The sequence below is a fragment of the Triturus cristatus genome, chromosome 2_1 (genome assembly GCF_964204655.1).
Source record: "Triturus cristatus chromosome 2_1, aTriCri1.1, whole genome shotgun sequence".
Taxonomy (NCBI): domain Eukaryota; kingdom Metazoa; phylum Chordata; class Amphibia; order Caudata; family Salamandridae; genus Triturus; species Triturus cristatus.
This window is the reverse complement of record NC_140581.1, coordinates 324,976,473-325,000,990: the sequence shown is the minus strand read 5'-3', so window position 1 is coordinate 325,000,990 and position 24,518 is coordinate 324,976,473. Positions and strand designations below refer to the sequence as shown.

At 45.9% G+C, this 24,518-nt stretch overlaps 1 protein-coding gene across 1 annotated transcript in view; it reads right to left on the bottom strand.

The window, feature by feature from the left end:
- MRPS30 (mitochondrial ribosomal protein S30) overlaps positions 1-22,989 on the bottom strand; it is a 66,024-nt gene extending 43,035 nt beyond the window's left edge. The window contains exons 1-3 of the mRNA XM_085631223.1: positions 22,307-22,989; positions 18,866-19,011; positions 10,654-10,759 (exon numbers count right to left, since the gene is read on the bottom strand). Of these exons, the coding sequence (XP_085487349.1) occupies positions 10,654-10,759; positions 18,866-19,011; positions 22,307-22,880 (826 nt within the window). The 5' untranslated portion in view covers positions 22,881-22,989. The remainder of the gene's footprint in view (positions 1-10,653; positions 10,760-18,865; positions 19,012-22,306) is intronic.
- Positions 22,990-24,518: the final 1,529 nt, after the last annotated feature.

Genomic DNA, 24,518 nt, shown 5'->3' with positions numbered 1-24,518 from the left:
GCCTCCACTGACTACATCCAACTTGAGAGACCCAAACTTCCACCTGAACAACCACCATGACCCAAACACCACCACCTTCCTAGAGAACCTGGTCAACAAAGGGTGGCCTTGTCATACTCTGCGTACTCGAGAGGTGTCATGCTTTTAGTAAACAAGGGTACTCCATTTACGCTTATCAGCACTGAAATGGACAAACAGGGCAGATTCTGTTCTACTGGTACAGAGGTTCAAAGGTGGTGGTGATTAATACATAGGGGACAAATATCGATGACCCGGCCTTCTACAGCGAGGTCTGGCAGCGATTGGGTTTGCTTCTTCCTTCCCTAATCATTTGGGGGCGGTGATTTCAATGTATATCTGGACCCAGGAATGGATAGGTCTGCTGTCACAGACTGGCACAGGAAGCAAGCGGCATGTACAAGGGTTGGTTGATGCGTGGAGGGTGAGAATTCTAGGTGCGAAAGAAGGTACATTTGGTACTTCTGTTCACGGCTCATGGTCCAGATTGGACAACTGGCTGTTATCTAAAGAAGTGAGTGCATTGACGGTGAGAGTCAAACATTTGATTAGAACGCTATCTGACCATGACCCAGTATTATTGGAGCTGGTAGTTCCGACGTTCACTAGGCCCCCATTTCAGTGGCGACTGCAGCCGGTGTCCTTGCTGGACCCGGTGTTCTGCACTACAATAGGGGTCGGTAGAAAAAGAAGGAACACTTTGGGAAGCTTTTAACGTGACGATCCGTGGAAAATGCATGGTGGTGCAAGCTGGCGTTTTAAAATCCCTACGCAATTAGCTGGCAGATATAGAATGTAAGCTCCAAAATCTCGAAAGGCAATAGGAGTTGCACTTGTACAAATGAGAGAGTTAACTACTGAACATGATGAAATTGCAGAGCAGGAGGTGCACTATAGGTCTAGACACTAGAGCATATGAGGGAGGCGGGACGGACACTGGCTGCAAAGATGTCTGAACATGAAGAGCAGTGTCATGTAGTTGAAATACTGGATAAAGACTCTGAGCCGAGACACAGGACACTGAAAATATCTGTGTTTACTGAGTACTACGAGGGCTTATATACACACCGGCCGGTGGCTACAGAGAGCAAAATAGCGGATGATCTCGAGGATGGGCATTAGGATGGTTGTCAATTGGACAAAGAGAATACCTTCTCCAACCTCGAATGGTAAATGATATGGAGGCTTTACAAAAATTGCCAAATGGTAAGGCGGCAGGTACAGATTGATTGCCTAGTGAATTTTATAAAACATATGCTAACCAGCTGGCCCCGCAACTTGTTGGTGTATGCAGAGGCATACGATAGCAGGACTCTACTGCCCAAGTTGCGTGAGGCCCGAATAGTTACACTTTTAAAACCAGACAAGGACTCTAAATGCTGCAAACCGTACCGACCACTCTCCTTAGTGAATATAGATGTGAAAATCCTCACTAAAAATAATAGCAATGACATTGGAGCCGCTGGTACCCGCGCTGGTGCTATCAGATCAGTCGGGTTTTGTGCAGGAGAGATACACAACACATCATTTGAGAACGTTGTTTGCAACATTGCATAAATTAGACCCTGAAATGAAGGCTGCAGCAGTGTTGCTGGACGCCACCATGGCTTTCGATTCCATACAGTGGGGCTATATGTTTACAGTGCTGAGTTGTATGGGGCTCACTCCTCCCTTTGTGCAATGGATACGTCTGCTATACACCGAGCCGATGGCGGGGGTTAGGGTCAATAAGTTTGCATTGGACCCTATCCGAATATGCAGAGGGACGCGGCAGGGATCCCCGCTGTCACCAATGCTTTTCTCTCTCGTGCTGGAGCCTCTGGCCTATAAAATTAGACAGCTGCATTAAAAGGCGGCCTTGGGATTCCGACAGCGCCCGCTCGCCATTTCTCTGTATGCGGACGATATGCTGTTGTATGTGCGGGAGCCAGAGGTGAACCTAGACCCCTTACTTAGAGTATGTAGAGTTTGGAAGGTATTCAGGCCTCAATATAAATTGGGATAAATCGGTAATATTACCCCTCACACAGTGCACTACGTCGTGCGAGTTGGAGTTCCCTTTGGCATGGGCTATAGAATCTGTCAAATATCTTGGGATTTGGGTGCACAGGGATCCGGAGGTAGCAGTGCAAATGACCTATGGACAAGCGATCACGACACTAACAGACCAGGTGTCCCGGTGGATACGCCTCCAGCTGTCCCTTGCGGATCATATCGCAGTAATAAAAATGACGATTTTACCTGGATTTTTTTAATTTGTTCAAGAATATCCCCATAGTACTGACTAAAGCATTCTTCAAATTGCTTCAGGCATGTTTATCGACACTGGTATGGGCAGGGAAGAAAGTGCGCTGCAGCTGGAATACTCTGGTGCAGCCATTTGAGTGTGGTGGTTTTGGAGCGCCGGATATGAGACTATACTATCTCTGTGTGCAGGCACACTTTGCGCATTATTGGCGCTTTCCGTCAAGATTCCTACCGCATCTGGTGGTGGAGGCGGATGACGTTCGCCCAACTCCACTTTCTGCGGTTTATATCTATGACCGCCCCCTAAACTCTAAGGGGCACATCTATACAGTGACCTGTACTAGCTGTGCATGGAGGGCACTGCAGGTAAGAGCGGGCAGCTATGCGCCAGCCTTCGTGTTAGATGCGCACCCTGGCATTTCAGTTACACAGGAGCAGGGACCATTGGACACTTTAAAGACGGTCGGGGTCGCTATACTAGGTGACTTATACACAAGTGGGAAATTTATAACATTAGATGCCCTCACTGCAAACAAAACAGTACACTGCTATGCTGGGCTTTGCGTATGCCAGACTGCATGCAGCAATCCGTATGATTTATCCGGAGTACGCGGATGAGCAGAGGGCTCTGAATGCGCTTTAGGTGCAGCTGTCCAAGGAAGACAGGAAAGGCCTACTAACTAGATTGGATACTGCCTCTCTTGCTGAGGACCCAATGGTCACGTCTGGTGCGTTCGAAAGAAGGAATGTCTAATTTGATATGCCTGTTTGCATGGGAGGAGTGGGTTACGTGCTGTGCATTGACTGGACGCCTTACGGTGAATTGAAACCTCAGGACAATCCATTTTAAGTATTTGCAGGAGATGTATTATACGCCAGAGCGCCTGCATCGATATGGGTTGCATGAGGACTCATGCTGTGTGAGATGTGGGGTGGAGAATGCAGACTGTATGCATCTAGCCTGGGGCTGCAAAAATGTGTCGTTATATTGGAGTAGAGTGACACAACTTCTTTCCCAGAGGATTATGGAGGAGGTCAAATGCATGGTTCAGGTATGTCTATTGGGCCTGCTGAAAGCAATTCAACCGAGCTATCGTAAACTTGTAGCTATTGCGCTATTATCGGCCAAGAGACTGGTAGCAAAAAACTGGGGTGGGAAGGCGGTGCCGACAGTGAAGGCATGGCGTAAAGATATTGTGTATTGTAGAGATCAGCTGGATGTTTATGCTGCGGAGCTTCCGATCGCATCCAGGCCGCAAAACATTTGGAGCCCTGTAACAACATACCTACTGGGGAACCCTGATGTCTTCCGATAAGTCAAGTACCAGGCCCATGGTTGGAGGCTGGGGGTGCTGACAGACTGCGGGAGGGTTGCTGGTCCTCTAGTGGGACGGTTGTGGGATGTACATTGTATTGAATGTACTGTACGATAATGAATAAGTATGCACTGTAAGTTGTTCATTATGTTGCATTGTCGAGTTGAGGGAATACATTGAATATGTATGCAATATTCACGGATGTACTGATAATACTCAAAAAAAAAAAAAGAGAGAGGGAGAGATCCTTGCCAACATTGGAATGAAGCAACTAGTCACCGCCCCCATGCACACAGCGGGAAACACACTTGACCCCATCTTCGCAGAAGAAAACCGCGTCTCCTACAGCCACACCACAGAACTCCTCTGGACAGACCACCACTGAATCCACTTCTTCAGAAAACCCACCGTACACAAGCACGCTCACTGCCTCCCCCGCAAAAGCTGGAGCAACATCACCGAAGACCAGCTCACGCCTGCCCTCAAACACCCCACAACGCCAGATGCTAACACCACGGCATGCAAACTCCACTGCTGGATTACGAACTGCATCGACACACTCGCCCCCCTCAAGAAAGCCACAGGATAACACATCAAGAAAGCAAGCTGGTTTACCCCTGCAAGAATCCATGCGCTCCTGCCGACGACTCGAAAAGACATGGAGGAAAAACAGATTTCCAGAAACACGCGCCGCCTAAAGAGCAGCCACCACAGCACACCACCAAACCATTAAATCCACGAAGAAGTTACTCCAAGACAGAATCCTTACCAACATCCACAACAAAGAACTCTTCGCCAGCATCGAGGAATTTGCCAAACCCAACAGCGAAACAACAGATGTCTCACCCTCCCAGATCTCTGCAATAGACTCAGCACCTTTTTTCAACTTAAGATTAAGACGATCTACGACAACTTTGACAACCAAGACCTTCGCACCTCTCCAGGTCCCAGCAACGCCAGTGAACAGACCCTGCTCAGCTGGACCCTGCTCACAACAGAAGACACCCTAAAGACAATGAACAGCATGCACTCCGGAGCACCCTCAAACCCCTGCTCACCCCACATCTTTCATAGAGCCGCCAGAGCCATCGCACCCAAACTACACCGGATGATTAACTGCTCCCTCGAAACCGCCACATTCCCTGCTGACTGGAAACACCCCGAAGTCAACCCCCTCCTGACCCGATGGAGCTCAAGAACTTCAGGCCCCTCTCACTGCTTCCATTCGCAGCCAAGGTCATCGAAAAGGCCGTCAACACACAGCTAGCAAACTTCACCAAAGCCAACAACGTCCTGGACCTCTCCCAATCCTGATTCCGCAGCAATCACAGCACCGAGACTGCCCTACTTGCCGCCACAGACGACATCCACTTCCTCCTCGACCAGGGCCAAACGGCAGCCCTCCCCCTCCTGGACCTCTCAGCTGCCTTCAACACAGTCTCCCACTGCACACTAGCAACCAGACTCCATGACGCCGGTATCCACAGAAACTTTTTCAAGAAAGGGGGTTGGGCCCTAAACTCCACCTAGGCTAGGCCTCTTTTAAAGTTACAAAACAACAAAGTGTCTAGGTGTGCATTCAAATAGAAAGTACTTGTACAACAACCACCATGACTCTTAAAGTGGTTTAGAGTTTTAATTCCTCTATCAAGAATTCTTCATATTAAAACATTAACATTCAACTTTTTTATCATGTCAACACCGAGAAAAACAATAAGTTCAACACAAAGCATCAATGACAATGACAAAATAGACATAAGGACAAATGCAAAACCAAAAATATGCTGGACCGTAACAAATTACACGACATACAATGGTAATGAGGTGACAAGGCCTTCAGTCAGACGGTAAAGTGTGGCGGTATAGACAATTTTCACTTTCAAAGGCTATAACCTGCCAAATGCAGCTAGTCATATGGAGAAACAGTGTGATTTTGTGGGTTGAAGGAAAGATTTGGACTAGCTGAATTGGGTCAACACGTTTCAGAACCTCTAATTTCTTTGAAGGTTCTTCCTCAGGACCGGGACTAGGTCAAAAGACTGAAATATACATAGAATCACAAAAAAGATTAATTAAGTTTATGTCCCTCATTACTACCCTACTTAACTTTGTAAGGCTGTCAAATTGGTTCTTCCCATGGGGAATTGTATGATGAGTACGACATTAAGTAACCCTAAGTGACACTTGTGCTCTATTTTGTTGTGCGAATTTCTGATGGAAATGCCCTGAACTGGGTATGCTCATTTCTCACAGGCAGAACTCAGCGAGTCAGACTCCCACCCTACCTCTCGGAACCAACAGAGACCAGATGTGGAGTGCTCCAGGGACACTCCCTCAGTCCCACCCTCTTCGACATCTACATGGCCCCCTCGCAACCATCGTTGGAAACCGCGGGATCAACATAGTCTCATATGCCAACGACACCCAGCTCATCCTCTCCCTCACCAAAGAACCCAACATCACATAGTACAACTTCTAAGGGATGAAAGCCGTCGCCACCTGGATGAAGAAGAGCTGCCTGAAACTCAACTCTGTGAAAACAGAAGTCCTCATCCTGGGCCCCACCCCCTAAGCATGGGATGACACCTGGTGGTCGCCTGCCCTTGGAATCCCTCCCCCACCCAGATGGACCACGCATTTAACCTCGGCATCATACTGGACTCATTGCTTACGATGAACCACCAGATCAACGCTGTATCCTCGGCCTGCTTCAATATCCTCCACATACTCCGAAAAACATTCTGATGGATCCCACCCGAACCCAGAAAAACGGTCATGCAAACCCTCTCAGTAGCAGACTGGACAACGGTGACACCCTCAATACCCAAATCAACAAGAACCTACTCTGCAAGCTCCAGACCGTCCAGAACACCAGAGCCAGCCTGATCCTAGATATCCCCAGTCACAACCACATTGCCCAACACCTCGTCAATCTCCACTGGCTCCACATCGAAAGACCCGGAATTACCTCCTCAGCGCCTTGAGGCCCTCACAAGGAAGTAGTTGCGCTTTACAAGTCCCTGACTGATTGAACCCAGTGTTTGCACCCTGCTGCCTCTGTGTCGCAGGTGGTGTATTTTGGTTGCTGGCTTGTGGCCCCCCGTGCTTGCCTAAACCTCAAAAGCTTGAACAAAGCAGCGGCTTTACTTACTTACAAAAACAGCGTGACTTCAAGCACCCACAGTCTCGATTGAGTAACATTGGGCCCAACCTCCAGATTTTGACCTCTGCATCCGGCCGCTCCTGTGCTGCTAGTGGTGGTGCAGTGTTTCAGCTTATCTGAACTTTACCCTCTGCCGACACAAACCTGGAATTGTAATTAGCATACTTACCTGTAAAACCGCATTATTGTTAAATCCATATGTTAACATTGCATAGACTGAACATTGCACTAGCTGTCTACTTCTGAAACTGAAAAGTATTTCTATTTAAAAACGTACTTACCTTTTTGCAACTATCTTGGTCTTGAAATAAATCTTAAGAAAAGCTTATTTTTATAAAATTACACTCCTCTGTGTTAGGCCTAAGGCTGCTCACCCGCATTATCACAAATAGAGCACTTTGAGTTTGCATTGAGCCCTGTACACTTCCGGGGGAATCACTGGACTCTGTGCAGGATATAACCACCTAGGGGTATACAATATACAGAGCCAGCTTCCTACACTAAGTCCAGACCAATTCTGCAACAGCCAAGTGTGCATCAAGCATGACCTCTTTACTGAAACTGAACTACAGTATTTGCCCTGGGTTGAAATAAAGCAGTGGTGGAAACATACCAATATTGCAGTGATGTATAGTATGAAACCGTTCAGGAGTGAGTATGGCCTACAGGCCCATTCAAGGAAAGTTTTGCTTAGGTGCGACACCCTGACCCCCATGCTGAAATTCAGAATTGTATTTAAGTGCACCTAAGCACTCCCCGTTGCGGTGCAAATAAGTGCTGGGACCAGAAGGATCCATTTAGGTTAGTCCTGGTTTCACATTGAGCAAGATGGAGGATGATATACAGCCTCTCCAGACAGCGAAAGTGTATTGCCTAAATTTCTAGAGCTGAAGGGAGGAGAGCCAGACACTGAAGTAACAGAGAAAAGAGACAGGTCTACCCACAGAAACTCTGATAACCTTTTAGAATGAGTTTGTTGATTCCTGAGCACTAACATTTGGTGCATGGTAGGGGAAAGGGGGCAAGTCAGCAGATTCTGATGCTATGGGTGAGGATGTTTCCAGGCAGGCCCTGCCATTTTGCCTTTCCTTGATTCCTACTTCAGGAAAAACTGATGACAGTCAGGGGCAGTGTTTTCACACTTCAATGTGCACCAGTTGTGGGAAACTCATGCCTGGACCAGCAACATCACCACTTAACTTGCGCAAGAGCTGTGTCTGCAAAGCAGTCAGAAATGACATTTGAAAGGAAACCACCTCAAAGAGGTTCACGTACTTAAGACATTGGATCAACAACCCCCAACTGGAAAATGAGTACAATGGTGGGGTCTAAACCATCGTATTTGGGGTCGGTTCAGAGTTCTTCTTGACCAAGGACGGAAGCCATTTGCAGACTACTCTAAGAGCTTCTGTAAACCTAGCATGGTGTCTGCATTACAGCGAGTCATCTAGAGGTTAGGTGCCTTCACCTTAAGTAGGCTTAACTGGTCAAGCATCTAGAAACCTGCCTGGCCACACAGAAGGAGAGACTGCTCAGGAGAAGCACAGCTGTGTTCCCGCTGTTTGGATCATCCAGATGAAGAGGACTTGTGTACATGTGTGTGCCTGGCGCCAACCCAAGCAGAGCGGCATCACTTATCTTCTGGTTTGTGAGTCATTTGACCAGCAGCGTGATGCAACAATAACCTCAGGATACCAGTGTGCCATCCAGAAACATTGCATTGTAACGAGGGACCCAATCCTCCTTAGTCAACGAGCTAGGATCAGGACACCATCATCATAATAGTAGAACCTTCACAGCTCAACAAGTGCTGAAATGTGATGAGGTAGGGTCAGCACCGCAACCCTGCTTCCTCTGATAGAGACACCGCCCATGTGACTGCACAGGGCACACCGCAGCCAGTGCAACACTAAACTGCCTTCGGAAGGACAGGTAACACACTAGACTGTGTCGAGAGAGTGATACCATGTGTATTGCGTTAGGAAAGTATTGATTGAAAGGCATAACAAAGACTCAAACTGAACTCTGCAGCAAAATACAGACTGAACTCACCTACAGGTCACCAAACTGAGAAACTGCTCACCGAAAAACCAAGTAGTGAATTCACACACAAGTAGATTCTCACCCAAAGCTTCCCTGCATTGCACTGACATTGTGCTACACTGCTGTATCACGGTGTGAACTGCCAACACAGATTCAGGACACTGGCAAGTATCTTGCTTTTAAGCATTAGTTTTTGCCTGTAGCATTGTAAGAAAGAACCCAGTTGCTGACCCCATTAGTGAAATTGGCATTTCGTTCTGAAGTGCTAATAAAAGTACCTCTTTTTTTCTAAGACAAGCACTGGGCTGGGGAGTACATCAATTATCATGTCAGTTAGTTGACTTTTGAGTTTTGAACGCCCAAACTACCTCCCTAAGATGCCTTTGACTGCTCAGTTTTCCAGCTCCAAAGTACATTGCAGACAAATGACTACAACCACCATGGCTGTCACCCATTAGCAATTTCCTGCCTGAGGTCCCCCAAAACAGGAGTTAGGAACTACTTTAAACTATGCTTAAGCCATTATGCACTGTAATGGCAGCACAATTTGGTAGAGGGAAAGAAGGGGCGAGTTTGCAATGCAGCTAGTCTCATTCTTTTTCAAAACATCACTGCCATACACAGTCGCCTAGTGGCTGCACCCATATGGGCCAAAATATAACTAGTATTGGCAAAGCCAAAAGATCTCACCCTAGGGATCTAGTGGCTTTCCTAATGCTTTCTGGTGATGCTGTACAGCTCTGTTAAAAAGCAAAATGCTTTTTGCTGATGCTGCACAAAAAAGGCATTATGAAGGGAAGCAAACATAGTGCATAAATGTTGTGGCCCTAACAGAAGCTCACCATTTAGCAGGAGCATGCGTGCATGAACATACATGCGCGTGCATGAACATACATGCACATGCCCATTTGGTCTAGGCAGTATTTTCTTCACCAATCCCAGATGGAAGACTCCACTTGGAACGGCAAATAAAAAAATATATTGTTTTTACCTGTGCAAAAGTGCTTTTTAAAAATGCGGAGCGGCCCAGCAGCCAAAACTAACTGCAGGGTCCTCTAAAAAATATACATACTGTATTTTTAGTAACTGCAAGGGGTGGGGTAGCAATGCAGAAACGGGTGGGAGAGATGTAATGAAGAGCAGACGAAGGGAGCAACAGGCAGTGGGAAGGTAAAGAATTTATTAAACATAAAATAGCAAAGAACTAGGTAGCAATGGACTGTATAAGGGCGGATAAACAAACAGCAAATCCAGAACAAAAAGCAGCCCACAAAGCGCTCGAGAGGCAGGGTGTGAGCATTTGGTATGGAAGGAAGCCGCAAAAGAGGGAGAGGTCCTGAACACAAATTGAAGTATCAGGGAGTGCTTAAAGAAAAAGGGAAAAAACGAGTTCCCTAAATGAGAGCAGTAGAAGGATACTAGTCAGCTAATCAAACGGGCAGTAAAGAGACAAGCCATCAACCAGAAACAAGCCAAGGAGTGTGAAATAAAGTCAACCAATGCAAAGCAGTGGGCGGGCCCTAAGCCTACTATAAAGGTTTTGGTATGATCTGCGAGAGGCTTTTGCCTGCAGCTAAAAGCTGTCTGATGGATGAGACCTAAAAAGGGGTATTATTTATGAACAAGCCACAGCAGAAACAGTTAAGTTGAACTTTTAAACTTAACTGCCCAATGAGCAAACATGTATTAACTTAAGTGATGCAATGACAAGTCACTAATTCTTGTGTCTAATGTATTACGGTGATAAAACAGAGTAGACAAATACAGAAACGCATTTATAAGTAGTATCCAATGACACAAATATAGCTCACTGTGTGCAGTAGGTACTAGACAATCACTACAATTTTAACTCCAAAAACTACTTACCAATAAATATGGTATTTTCATATTGTCTTTTATATAGTGGGAGTTTATCTGGTCCAACAGTAATGATGGGGATTTCTTCAGTGACCAAAGAGTCTAGAGGCACAAACTAAAAGGAAATGCACAGGTAAGCAAAGGACTAGTCAGATTCGTTTGGGTTCAGAAACATCATTTAACAAATACAAAACAGAAGACATGATAATAATAACCAGGCAAACAACATGCACAACATCCAGACATTCTATGCCTGTCTGGCACCGCTGACAAGTGGACAAACAGGATGCATGATCATTAAAGGGGGAACATAACCATATATTTTTTAACTAACGCTTCCATTTGTGTGTTCTTTTTTGAGTTTTTTTCTTTTGCTATCTAAGTAAGGTTTAAAGAGCACTCCTAAAATTCTGCTCTCTTAAAGCACGTCCAACCATGAACATTTTTGTGATGCCATGTGACTAAAGAAGGGTCATGGGACATACTTACAAGAGGTGGCATGGCCCAACCACCAAAGTGTTTTTAAATTGTATTTTGAACCTCACTGTGGTTAACAATATATAATAAGACAACTGCTCAGACTTTAGCCCACCAAGTCTAAAAAGACTAGTTTCATTCCTCATTCATAACACCTATTGCTGGCACAGACTAACTTAGTTATGGGTGAACAAGATTGAGCAAACTGTGTTATAGCTTCCTCGCAGAAATCAAACTCTGATACATTTTTTCAACGGTCCATGGGGGTCATTACCGTGCAGCAGTACGCATTTATGTTTATTTTTAAACTGAACACAAGTAAACAAGCAATGCAGTTAACCCATCCACCTCCTCTACAGTTCAAGGAGATGGTCAGCTTCCTATTTATTTAGGAGGGTGTTAGAACTGGGGGTCTCTAGTTGGCTGAGGTAGGTACCTTAGTCTAAACAGGGACCCTTGCTTCTGGTCAGGGTAAGGAGGGACACACTCTTAGATAACCCCTGTTCACCCCCTGGTAGCTTGGCACGAGCAGCCAGGCTTATCTCCAAGGCAATGTGTAAAGTATTTGCAACCACACTCCCAGTAACACAGTGATAACACCACAAATGGACACCACACAGGATTCATAAAAATAGCGGTATCTTTATAAAAAGGAATACGATGAGACCAAACGATAGAAATCCAACATATGCGTATTCGTAATATTTCGCTTTGCCGGTTATTAGGCCAGCAATCACTTGTAGGTTCTTGCGGTATTAATGAGCAATCCATAATCTCTAATGCAGTCCTAATGCAATGCTATGCAGTTCGTAATGTAGTAATTAGAGTCCTTAATGCAAGAATAATGCGGTTCATAATGCAAGAATCAGGCAGTTTGTAATGCAAGAATAATGCGGTTCGTAATGCAAGAATCCAGCCGTTAGTAATGCAAAAACAATGCGGTTGGTAATGCAAGAATCAGGCAGTTCGTAATGCAAGAATCAGGCAGTTCGTAATGCAAGAATCAGGCAGTTCGTAATGCAAGAATCAGGCAGTTCGTAATGCAAGAATCAGGCAGTTCGTAATGCAAGAATCAGGCAGTTCGTAATGCAAGAATCAGGCAGTTCGTAATGCAAGAATCAGGCAGTTCGTAATGCAAGAATCAGGCAGTTCGTAATGCAAGAATCAGGCAGTTCGTAATGCAAGAATCAGGCAGTTCGTAATGCAAGAATAATGCGGTAAGCCAATCTGCGTGGTCAACTCGGGCACCACTAGGCCCCCAACAACAGATACAACGGACGTAAGCTTAAAGGGTTGCCCCGGTACTGCTGGGCTGGTATGGGCAGCTCGGGGACTCAGCGCGTCTAACGCGGTTCAGCAGGAGAGAGATCGGAGCACCCCTGTACTCCTCCTGCACGCCTCCCCAGGCCACACATGCTTGCGGCTCCCGACCGGAGTCCAAGCCTTACTTGGGGGGGTGCGCTGCCTCGCTCTCGCTATCCGGACGTACTGCTGGGCGATCCCATTCACGTTGCAGCTCTGTTGCTAGGCGACGCTGTAGCCGGACGGGTTATGGCGCTACCTTCTCCTTCGTTGGCGATCTTGGGCAGATTCCTTTCAACGAACAACGATCACGCTCACTTTCACCTTGTAGCTTCCTTAGCCTTCAATAAATCCTTTAACACGTTGTGGCTTGGGCCGGCGGTGGCGATCTTTCCTCACAGCCTCAGTTACGATGACGGCTCGGGCCACAAACAGCAATGCAGCAGCGTGGACGATGTTTCACACTGCGTGGGCAATGCAGTCACCAGGCACCTCGTAAACAGAACCACGGACCACACGGCAGTCTCAGGCATGCAAAAAGCACATGTACACAGCGTAGCTGAGACACGGTCCTTAGTTTCAAGTAAGCCTTTAGAACGTTGTGGCTCGGGCCGGCGATCTTTACTTACAGCCTCGGTTACGATGATGGCTCGGGCCACAAACAGCAATGCAGCAGCGTGGACGATGTTGCACGCTGCGGGGGCAATGCGGTCACGGGGCACGCCGTAAGCAGCACCACGGACCACACGGCAGTCTCAGGCATGCAAAAAGCACACAGTGTCACTGAGACACACTTGAAGACTTTTATGTTCCCGAGTTTTCACAAAAGGGGAGCAGCTCTCCTCGGGCCCTTGGAGACAAGTTACTTCAGGACACAGCAAAGTCCTCTCAAGCAGGGGGACACAGCAAAGTCCCATGTCCTTTACGCAGTCAAATCAGGAAACTGCAAGCCAGCCCCAGAACACACATCAAGGGCAGTCCTTCTCTTCAGTCTCTTCAGCTGTTCTTCTTTGGCAGAGGTTACTCTTGATCACAAAGTAGTTTCAATCCTTTTTCAGTATGGATTTCAGTCTCGAGTTGAGGGGTTTCATCTCTTACATTTATACCCCTCAATGCCTTTGAAGTCTTTGTGTTCAGGGGGCTCTGACTCAAGTCCAAACCAGACCTGGGTGTCTTCCTGCCAGTGCACACCCTCTTCCTCTGATAGTCGGGGTCTGGGGCCCAGACGCTCAGCAGGAGGTGGAGCCAACCTCTAGGGGCAGCAACACAGCCCTCTTCACATCCAGGGGGCTACTCCTCCCCCCACATCAAACGCAGGCCAGCCTGTTGCTGTCTCACCAACTCCTCCCTGGGGTCAGGACACTTCCCAGACCTTGTCACATCCAAACCCAGACAGGCAATACACAACCAGGCAGAGGCACACAGGATGGTTTAGGACAAGAAACCAGCCACTTCTAAAAGTGTGGCATCTAAACACACAATTCAAAAAACATCTTCACAAAAAGATGTTATTAAATTTTGAGTTCAGGCACACTTTTAAGCTCCATCTCTCCATCTTATGCCTATGGGAAGATATGCTGGAAACATGGGACACAGCATTCCCCATTCTGTCCTATGGGCAAGATGGCCTTGCAACAGTGAAAAGCGAATTTGGCAGTATTTCACTGTTAGGACATGGTACACACCTCAGAACATGTCAGATCTTTCACATACACTGCACCCTGCCGAGTGGGGTACCTTAGGCCTACTATAGGGGTATCTGATGTGCATAAAAAGGGAAGGTAAGGCCTGGCAAGTGGGTCCACTTGCCAGGACAAGGCAGTTAAACTGCGTGCAGGCACTGCAGTGGCAGGCCGGAGATCTCTTCTTAGGGCTACTTGTGTGGGTGGCACAATTAGTGCTGCAGGCCCACTAGTAGCATTGGCATTACCAGCCCTGGCACACATAGGGCACTTTACTAGGGACTTTACTAGTAAGGCAAACATACCAGTTATGGACAACCAATTACCATAACCCTTTATATAGGGAGCACTTGCACTTTGACACTGATCAGCAGTGGCAAAGTGCCCAAAGCATCTAAGTCGGCAACATAATGTCAGAAAAAGGTTTAGGAGGAAGGCAAAAAGTTTAAGGAACTTTAGCCAAAAATGGCCAAGACCAACAGAGGGCATCTCAAATACCTTAGTAACCTGGATTATGGCTAAATTTCTGCTCTCTATTATCAAATTCCTTGAGAGGATAATCAACTTTTCAACCAAATTACGCTCACATCCTAACCACCGGATCCCTCCTTTACTTTCAAGAACTCAACTGAGCAGCTAACAATCCACAGCATTGGAGAAAACTCACTGGAACTTTTATGCATTGGTAGAAACGACTGCTGTCCTAAATGTAGGCATGTACATTTTAATCACAGCACTTAGAAATTAGGTGTTTGCAGAGCTCACCTCAAAATTAGTCTATTTTGAATACGATTTATTGCATTGACAGTGCAGTCTTGTTGTTCAATACATCTAAGCACTGATGGGTTGCTCAAATGGGGAGTAAAATAAATAAATACAATGTTTTTACCATTTCTAGTTCTTTTTTTCTCCCACGGCATTTAAACTCTGGGCAGTCGCAGTTTTCTAACTAGATGCCAACTGTGTCTCCGCAGCACAAAAAAACAATTTTGCAGTTCAACTAGCGTAATTAACTCTTTTGTAACTTGGCTGTAACACAAAGGTCAAATTGTAGAAGGCAGACGTGTTTTCTTCACTTTCATCTGTTCGCAAGTATAGATCCAATGTTTGTATAGCACAAATCTAACCAAAAAGGCAGCAGAATACTCTACAGGGTCAAAGACAAGCATACTGTCAACAAGTAATAGAAAAAGTACAGAATATTGGATTTTTCCTGCATTGCGATGAAGGGTTCTGTAAAGAAATGCACCTTCAAACTTTTCCCTAAATTGAAGCAGCATTCGGGCGGTCCTTTTGGGAGCAGGGATGTTGCTTCGGTTTCTGAATGCATAGATGGAAAAGGTCTGTTGTCTCGTTTTTCCTTATGCACACTTACTTCTTATTCTTTAGTCTGATGGTAGGCTGGCTACGAGTGTGTCAAGAGAAAGTAGAGATGGTGAGCTAGTCCACAAAATAAGCAGGGTGCTGATGAGGATTGCTTTGTAAATGATACAGCTAGTTTCGTAGATTGTGTGGGCTGGAAAGAAGAGCCAACAGAGTTCCATCTGGATGGGGGTGGTGAGATCATATTTCTTCCAATCATGGAAGAGACGTGCAGTACCATGTAGGAAGCCCTTAAGGTGTGCCAGTGTGGTGTTCTGGAGGTTACGGACCAGGGTGTAAAGACCATCTGGGGCAAAAATGGCAGCACAAGCTTAAAAACAGCCTTTAAACAAGACACACAAGGCCTGTGTGTTAAAAGAAACAAAGGGCCCGATTTAGATCTTGGCAAACGGGTTACACCATCACAAAGGTGACTCCCATAGGATATAATGGGATTTATATTTCGGCAGACAGGATATCCACTACCGCTGTGATTACGTAAAGCAAAATGATTGGTTAATTGCAATCCAAAATGTGCGTAGATGTCATGTCTAGCAAAAGTGGCAAGTTACGTTGTGGTACAAATATCTATTTTGTTAACTTGTTAAGATGCTTGGAGAATCCTCATCTTCGCAGTTGCTAAAGTATGGAAATAAGCCGTGCCGGTGTGATTACTATGCAAAAATCGGTGACATTCATGCTTATAGCTTTTACTTCTGTTGGTTTTAATTAAACATTAAAATTAAGTTCCCATGGTCTAATGGGAACTGTAATTTTTATGGTTAGAATGAATTGGCTGCTGAGAGAGAAAAAAAAAAGTGATGCATAATCTTCTCTTCTGAACTGAATAGAATTAAAATTGAAAAAATTTCCATTACAGTAGCTTGGAAATTTTTCATTTTAGAAGAATTACCCCTTTAAAACTTCTGTAAAGCACTCTGATGGAGAGAGCTCATCAGAACTGACGAAAGGAAGAGAAAACCTGTATGCTGGAAAAAAATCGTATCTACCCGGTGAAGGATGGTCGAGAGAATGTGATCAGCTTTACATGAAGTCTCTGGATCTGAAAGCTACTCCAAGGGCTGCGGAAGCCAGATTCTTCTTGACTCACAGGGACAAAAGAAAGTATGTGGAAGATTCTTAGGACAGTGGGAACTGCGTCAACCTAAGAGAACCAGAAAACCAACTGATACTGAACATTTGGATCTCACTGAAAATGGCCACAAGCCTTCATACAAACTGAATTTATGCACTGGTATCAACGACATTATCACTGAAAGATTGGAGCATCGTGGAAGAAGTTACAGAACTTTTCCTCGAAGTTACAGAACTTTTCCTCGAAGTTAGAACATTTTTAGTCTCTGGAGAACTGGAACATGGTGTTGAATTTAACTAGAAGAGGACGCAAGCTCAGAGTCTACATTTTCCTGGTTTGTGCTTTTGCGAAAGAGAATAGAGGCTTCTGGAGACCTGTGCAAGAGTCCCTCGCCATTTCACGTGGAGTCTGGCTACAGTATTGAGCCTATACCACCCAAAAGATTGTCAACATCTCAAAAGGTTTCCATCTGAAAGGAAACCTTTTAACTAGGATGAGCAGAAATCCTTGTCCTCCATAACTATTGACCTCTATGGCAAATCCGTATCTTTCCTAGGTCCACTGTTGGTGATTTTTGGTCCTGGTCCACTGCACCCCAATGATCTGTATTCTATTTTGAGTTATACTTATTTTCCACGGAAAGGTTATGGAATTCTGTTACGTCCTGATTCCCTATATAAGGCTTTCTTCACTTTGATGTCTTTGTGATAATTTTTTCCTAGTTTGGAAATTGCAACTTGCTTCTTTCTTATATGTATTATACCACAGTTTGAGGTAAGGAAATAGTGATCAATGCCTTCACCATGGGCACCAAGCCCCCATGGTGCATTGTAAATCCATATAATCCTATTGGAGGTCTCTCAAACAATCACAAATTCCACTGAATCCTTATGTAGTGTTCATCATAAAGTAAAATTTGTTATAGAAGTTTGTGTGTATAGCAACAGTAAAGAAAAGCTGTATAAAAGACAGTCAACACATTTCAAGGAACACTCCTCTTTCTCAAGGCGCAGGATTCCTATTAGTTATTGCATTTGCCTTAGAAATTCATTGATTAGGAAGATGTGTTTTTTTGCTTTCGCTCTTTAAACGTATTAAAATTCTAGTCATCTATTGACTGTTTCAATGTAGCTCATCGCGCTAGCATCTCTTGTCCTTTTGAATCCGCATTAGAAATAGGCAGCCAAAATTATTCCAGCTCTCCCCAAATAAGAAGCATCAGAAGAATCAGTTTAAACAACAATTCGGATGCAGCACATCTTTTACGTAAAATTAGCTATATTGTTTTGACTATGGGGCTTAGCCACAGCTCACATCATGCCTGCAGCCTTATTCCCTTTAGTTTAACAATTCGGTTTCCTACATGGGGTATAAACAATACTACCATGGGAAAAATAAAGAAACATTGTCGTCGTTGGTATGCCTATTCTTAGCCAATCACATGAAAGCAATCAGTTTCACGGAGCACCCTCTGTTCGTTGCTCCTCCCCCAAAACACAGTGCCCATATTTCATATGTATTTTCTTGGTTATCTGCCTTCCTGTGCGATCAAAGGCCAATTTATCAGTTAATAAAATGACCCTGTTGCTGGTTTTCCTTCTGTCTGGCTTGATCACCTATAAATCAAGAGTTGAGTAACATATCTAGGAATTGGACTTCGAGTAATCAGAAACATACTGTTTCTGATTACTAAACGCATCAAGGCACAGGTGCGAGGCCATCCATGCAAAGGTAAGCACCTGATTACGGATTGCAATTGTATTTTTTAAGTGATTCAGATTCACGACATTGTCCATGAGGACACTCATCGCCCAGCATCTAAAAGAGCTCCACTAGCTCCCCGTCCAGTTGAGATGCCATTTCAAGCTCCTTACTCAGGCCTACAAAGCCCTCCACAACCAAGGACCAGCCTACATGAACCACCACCTGATCTTCCACCAACCTGCCAGAAACCTCTGCTCACCTCGCCCTAGCTCAGATACCACGTATCTGCTGCAGCCGCTCCGGGGGATGCTCCTTCTCCCACCTCTCCGGCAAAGATTGAACACCCTCCACCTCTACACTGTACCCTCACTGACCCACTTCAGGAAGGGACTCAGGACCCGGCTTTTCAATTGATACCTGCTGCACGGTGCCTGGATACCCCAGTGGTGATTAGCCGATCTATACAAATACTACTCAACTGATTGATTGCATGCAGTGAGTGTGGTTTCTCTAGTATTCATCCGCTACCAAAATGCTGCAAATATATAACGCGTGGCATGGTGAAGTTGTAGAGTTGAAAGGTAAAAAGTGCTCTTACCGGATCCAATTGTTGAGGCACACGAATTTGGCTATGTGGGCTGTCATCTATCTGAAATCGAATTGGGTCAACCTTGCCCTTTCGATGCCCACGGGCCACAACAGTTTCACCACGCATCCAGTAGAAGTTGACATTTGGTCTCAAATCTAAGAAAATAAACCAATATAAGATGTGAGACTTTTACACTGAAACAAACAAATGACCCTGTGAAAGCAAAAGTTAAAATGATGTTTTAAGTTTAGCACTAGAAAATACACCACAGATCACAGGCTTAGGTTACTTCACGTTCTAAAGGAATACAACCAACATGTTTCTTTTAAGAATTATGGTTTAATTCCCTTCTCACCCAATGCTGGACACTTCCATAGTGCAAAGCTACTGACCAACTAATTATATTTTTTGAAAGGCTTTGTAGATACTTTCAAATCAGCAACTACATAAACTGCAAATATATACGAGCAGTATTGAGTCTTTGGAAAAGGTCTGCAGAACTTAAGCTGAAGAATAGGAACTAAGGCTCATTGAGAAGTAACTCTGCTCTACGTATTGGTAGTTTTCCATAACCTAGACAAAGCAAAAGGTTTTTCCCACCCCCTAAGTATCTAAAATGTTAAAGACCCGTTTGTTGGCTTCAGAAGAAAGTTATGCATACCATTTCATACCAGCAAATCCTAGCTGAGTTGCTTTAAATTCATTTAACAAAACAAACTTGTGCAAACTCATGACATAAAGGGGAGTGTCACGGTATGCTATAAGAGGATTGGCCCCAACTGCAAGAGAGGGAATGACACCAAAACAGACCCAAGTGCTTAAACCATAAAGCAAACAAGGAGATGATAGACGGAGTGCTGAAAAATTCAGACACTCACCCCCCAGTCAAACTGCCTAACTGTCTCCTTGTCCTTGGCTGGTGCAACACAATGTTTATGGTTTAAGTACCAAACACAAGGAGATGATGGACGAAGCACTGAAACTTTTAAGACACTTTCCCCCAGATCAGAGTTGCATCCATCATTGTTCTTTAGCTCACTTCACCACCCCAGTTTGGACCTAGCCATATGCAAATCAGTCTTGATCCTGTGCCTCATGGGAACAGTCCAGCCTGAAATGCCAGGCCAGGTCCTCCCTTAACTGGGGTGGCAAAAAGAGCTAAAGAATGATGATCGCTTCAACCCAGACCTGTGACTGGGGGTGAATGTCTGAAAAGCTTCAGTGCTCCGTTCATCGTCTCCTTGTATCAGCTGCTTAAACCATAAACATTGTGTTGCGCCAGCCAAGGAGACAGTGATGCAGTTTGACTGCAATCTTCAAAAACTGCATCCACCACAAAAAGTCCTGCGATAACTAACAGCAAAGAGAGTGTTACGGAAGACCAAAAGTCACTGCCACAACAGGGTGGGAGCTTCACTTGTTTGGGATTTGGGGGGGGGCGGGGGTTAGTTTTCGGTTGTTCCGTTGTTGGAGACTGCCGCCACCCTCACTGAACAGTTGCAGTCTGCACAGAGATCCCGGACATCGGAGGAAGGAAGAGTTGTCACACACATGCTCCGGATTAAGGACTTCAAGTTGGGAGCCTTGCAGATTATAGGCTCAGGTTAGTTAATGTATGCATCCTTTAACTTGTGCTCATTGTACAATGAGCTCTTTCGGCTTTAAGAAAAGCTATGGTGGGGGTTGTAAAAGACTAGGGCAATGTCAAGACTGACCTAAGTCACACCAACACACAAGTCTGATTACACTAAAACTATTCCAAGTCAGATTTTCCAACGTCTAGAAGCAACGACTGAGAAAGCTCTGTCCTTCATCTCTTCCTCCGAAACATGGGTGCGATGACCAAACTGATGTTGAACAACTGAAGATGTCTTCAAGGGACGTACCGATGTTCGAATCCAGGTAAATGGAAGTACAATTATCTAGGCTGGACATGACCAAGGCTAGTGCAATCTGCTTTCGTGCAGACAGGTGGGGATGAAAGGAAAGATCTTTTTTAACTTCCTTATAAGCCAAGAGCAGGTAGCGACTGTGCAAATGACCTGTCCATTTAGAGAAAGATGAAGGGGCATATTAACAAGCCAGGCGATAAACTTATCGCCGTTTTAGCGGCAGAAAACTGCCGCTAAAACGGCGATAATGGGCTTGATAATATGCTATATGGAATTCCAATTGAAGCCCATATTAGATGTCCTTCATATATAACATGGGCTTCAATTGGAATTCCATAGAGCATATTATCAAGCCCATTATCGCCGTTTTAGCGGCAGTTTTCTGCCGCTAAAGCGGCGATAATTTTATCGCCTGGCTTGATAATATGCCCCCATGTTCGCTATCAGGAGCATGCCTGATGAAATCAAATCAGCCATAGGCCTAACTTGCAGTAGTCTTTTTTTGTGTTTGATGCGCACTATGAGAAAACTTCTGAAAAACAGCCAGTTAATATTGAGAGGGCCAGTCGCCACTTTGAGGACATATCAGAATACTCCCTAAGGTAGCACTCACTGTGCCCCTGCTTTGATAGTTTTTAAACAATGTATCACCATCCCAGTGGCACAATATGGACATCCACAATTGCAGCACCTACCGTCATTGAATAAAGGAGATGTAGAAGTAACAAGTAAGCCAACACGAAGTGGAACCAACCCCTGTAATGTTGGTAGCCAAGTACTCGTTTAAAATAGGGACCCCGAGTAACCATTTGGACTGACGTTTGAATACCTATCATGAAAAGTGGTGGAAGATAAATCTGACTGCGTTTTAAATGCTCTCAAGGGAAGACGTAGGCCGCATGCGGATCAATAGTTTATGTGGAGTATAAAAATTATCTAAACGAATGCAAACTTTAATCAAGATTCCGACAGAATCATTCTTGCCTGCTAAGGATCAAGCTCGCTTACTGATATTCATTTGAGCTGGGTTGCGTACCGTAGCTCTTAATTTTAGGGAAACTGTTGCAAACTACAATGTAACCTCTCCGTGACATAACAGATCTGGCAACCCACATACAAGACCGCAGCCATCAACATCATAAGAACTTTGCTCGCTTCTCATGCGGAATACAAGACCAGAGTCAGGCGGCTAAGCATAACAAAAAATATTGGTATAACATTACATTGACACAAGTAACAGGTTTTTATTTTCTTTCCAAGAATCATATATCACGCGTGTATAAATGTCACGCACAGGCGCACTTCGAAGCATTAAAATGTCACAAGCACACAGACAATCTAGCAGCTCTGTGAAACAAGTCTCACCAGTCATCACTAATCTGCCCTGAAACACGTGATGGTAACCGTTCCAATATCGGAAAGCCCGTAAAAGCCAATATATGGTTCCAACCTATAAATAGGCAACTACATTGTTTGACTAACATTTCGGGGTGATCCCCAATACTGGTACATACGCTTTTTCCAGCTCGTAAAAGAAGTAAACAAAATAATGGCGTACCGAGATGAGAGGTAATGAGGAACGGGTTATGACGCACCAGCTCGGCTCGCAGTGCAGACACAAGACTGGTGAGGAAGGGCTGCGCGGTGTGCTCCTGTGTACGGAGGAGGAATGGCCGGTGCTTTTTCAAGTAGAAAGTCTCCTGCAAGAGGGCGTCGCAGGCGAGAGACCGTAGCTCGTTCAGATCCAACCCAGGGGTCTCTTGGAAACTCCCAGGGGGTAGCTCATGCCTAAAGGCCGTCTTAGTATAATCCTGGTACCAGCGGTCCGCATTCAACGAGAAGGTCTGCGGGTAGACTACAAACTTCAGTCTCTGCAGCTTGGTGAGCAGTCGTATCCGCTCGCTGACCGATGCTGCAGCGTGCACTAGCCGCCGCTCTTCTTGCCGCCGCCGCTGCGAAGAAGCTTTGCTTTGAGCGGTCAGTGACGCCACCACTGGGGGATATAATGAGCTGGGAGGGGGCTTTGGGACCTCGGCGAATTCGGTGTGCAGAGCTGACCGAATACAAGGGGTCCCAGTTACCCACCTCCAGGCAGCCGGTCTTAGGAGCTCGCACTTTGAGGAGGCTGCCATTTTGCAAAGGTCAGGACGCCTCGGCTGGCATCTTCGACCACTAGAGCGCGCACTGAAAGAAACGTATTCTGTGGTTGGCGGCCATTTTAGGTGTATGAATTTAATGCATTTCCTCCAATGGACACAGCGGAAGAGATTTTTTAGGTCTCGCCTGATCCAGCGCATGCGCTGATCTGGCCGAGACATTTAGTGTACGGGTTCTCAAAGTGTTGCCTGTGGCCTATAGCTTGCGTGCACGTGAGCGTGCACGCGCGCAGCCGCCATGTGTCTCAACGCGGGCAGCCGCCATGTGTCTCACCTCCGCCGTGCTTGATCGTGTCCGCGATCACTTTCGCGGGCCGTGCGGCCGTGTAATTTTCAATGCTTGTTATAACAATTCCTACTTGTCTCAGGCCACCTTCACCCCAACTCTGCCCTCCAGCCGTAAGCTTTCCTCTACCTAGTCTCTCACAGGCCCACACGTTTCCTGCCACCCCGTCTCATACCACATTCCTCACTGCTGCATTCTTCTTCCTCGATTATACTACACTCATCATCACTTTCAGCACACCCGCCCCGCGTAAGCCCCCTTTTTCCACCTCCTCTTTTCACCCCACTTCCTCTGCCTCCCGAGTAAGCAAATTTGCCTCTGCTTCCCATGTCACCACCTCTAACCCTCATGTCACCCATCCCTCTTGCCCCGCGGCTTCCTTGTTCGCATGTCTTTTCGCACTCTTCTCCCTTCATCCCACCCATGAGACAACCTCGAGTTCTATTTATGATTCCACATTTACCATATCCTCTCGTGCCTCTCAGCCTCCCACCCCAAGTAGGTGTTCCCCTCAAGCTACCCTTTGCTCCTATGGCATTGCCTCGTCCACCCCTGCCGCCTCTTCCCCTACTGCAGGCATCCATTTCGCCCCCTCCTATCACGCCTCCCCGCCCTCTGCCCACCATGCAGCTCCCTCCTTGGACACTCATCCCTCCTCGTCCTCCTCTTGCTTTGCCCCTCATACTGCCACCTCTGCCGACCCCTGCTTCCCTTCCTCTGCTGCTCCCCACCCCACTCCCTCGCTGGCTCCTGCACCTCTCCCACCACCCCTTCTGCTGTTTACGGGTGTTCTCATGTTGCCCCTCCTCACTCTCCTGACGCTCGGCCCAAAACTGAATCAATCCCAAAAAGCCCGTACCTTTTCTTCACCTTATACTTGAACCAGAGGCGGGGCACAGAGGAAGGGCGCAACTGAGAGGTTAGGGGCGGTTATGTCATGAACCGAGGAAACTATGTAGGTTTGCTTTCCGATCCTGCAACGTTCAAGACGAAAACGGAAACAGCTGAGAGCCTATATATTAGATGTGTCAAGGGAAAACAACATCCCGTCGTCACTGTTAACGGCGCTCATACTACAGTCCGTTGGCTTTGTTGGCAGCACAGCGCCATTGAGATAGAACTATGTGTTATGTTATGTTATGTTATTGGATTTTGTAATGCGCACAGCTACTCCTAGTAGTGTCCCGGCGCGAGCCTACAGGGTTCCGGAAAGGAGACAGTTAGAACAGGAAAGTTTTGAGCTGTTTCTTAAACTGGCTTAGCTCTTTGATTGCGCGCAGATGGACAGGCAGCGAATTCCAAGCCGTTGCCGCCCTAACAGCCAATGA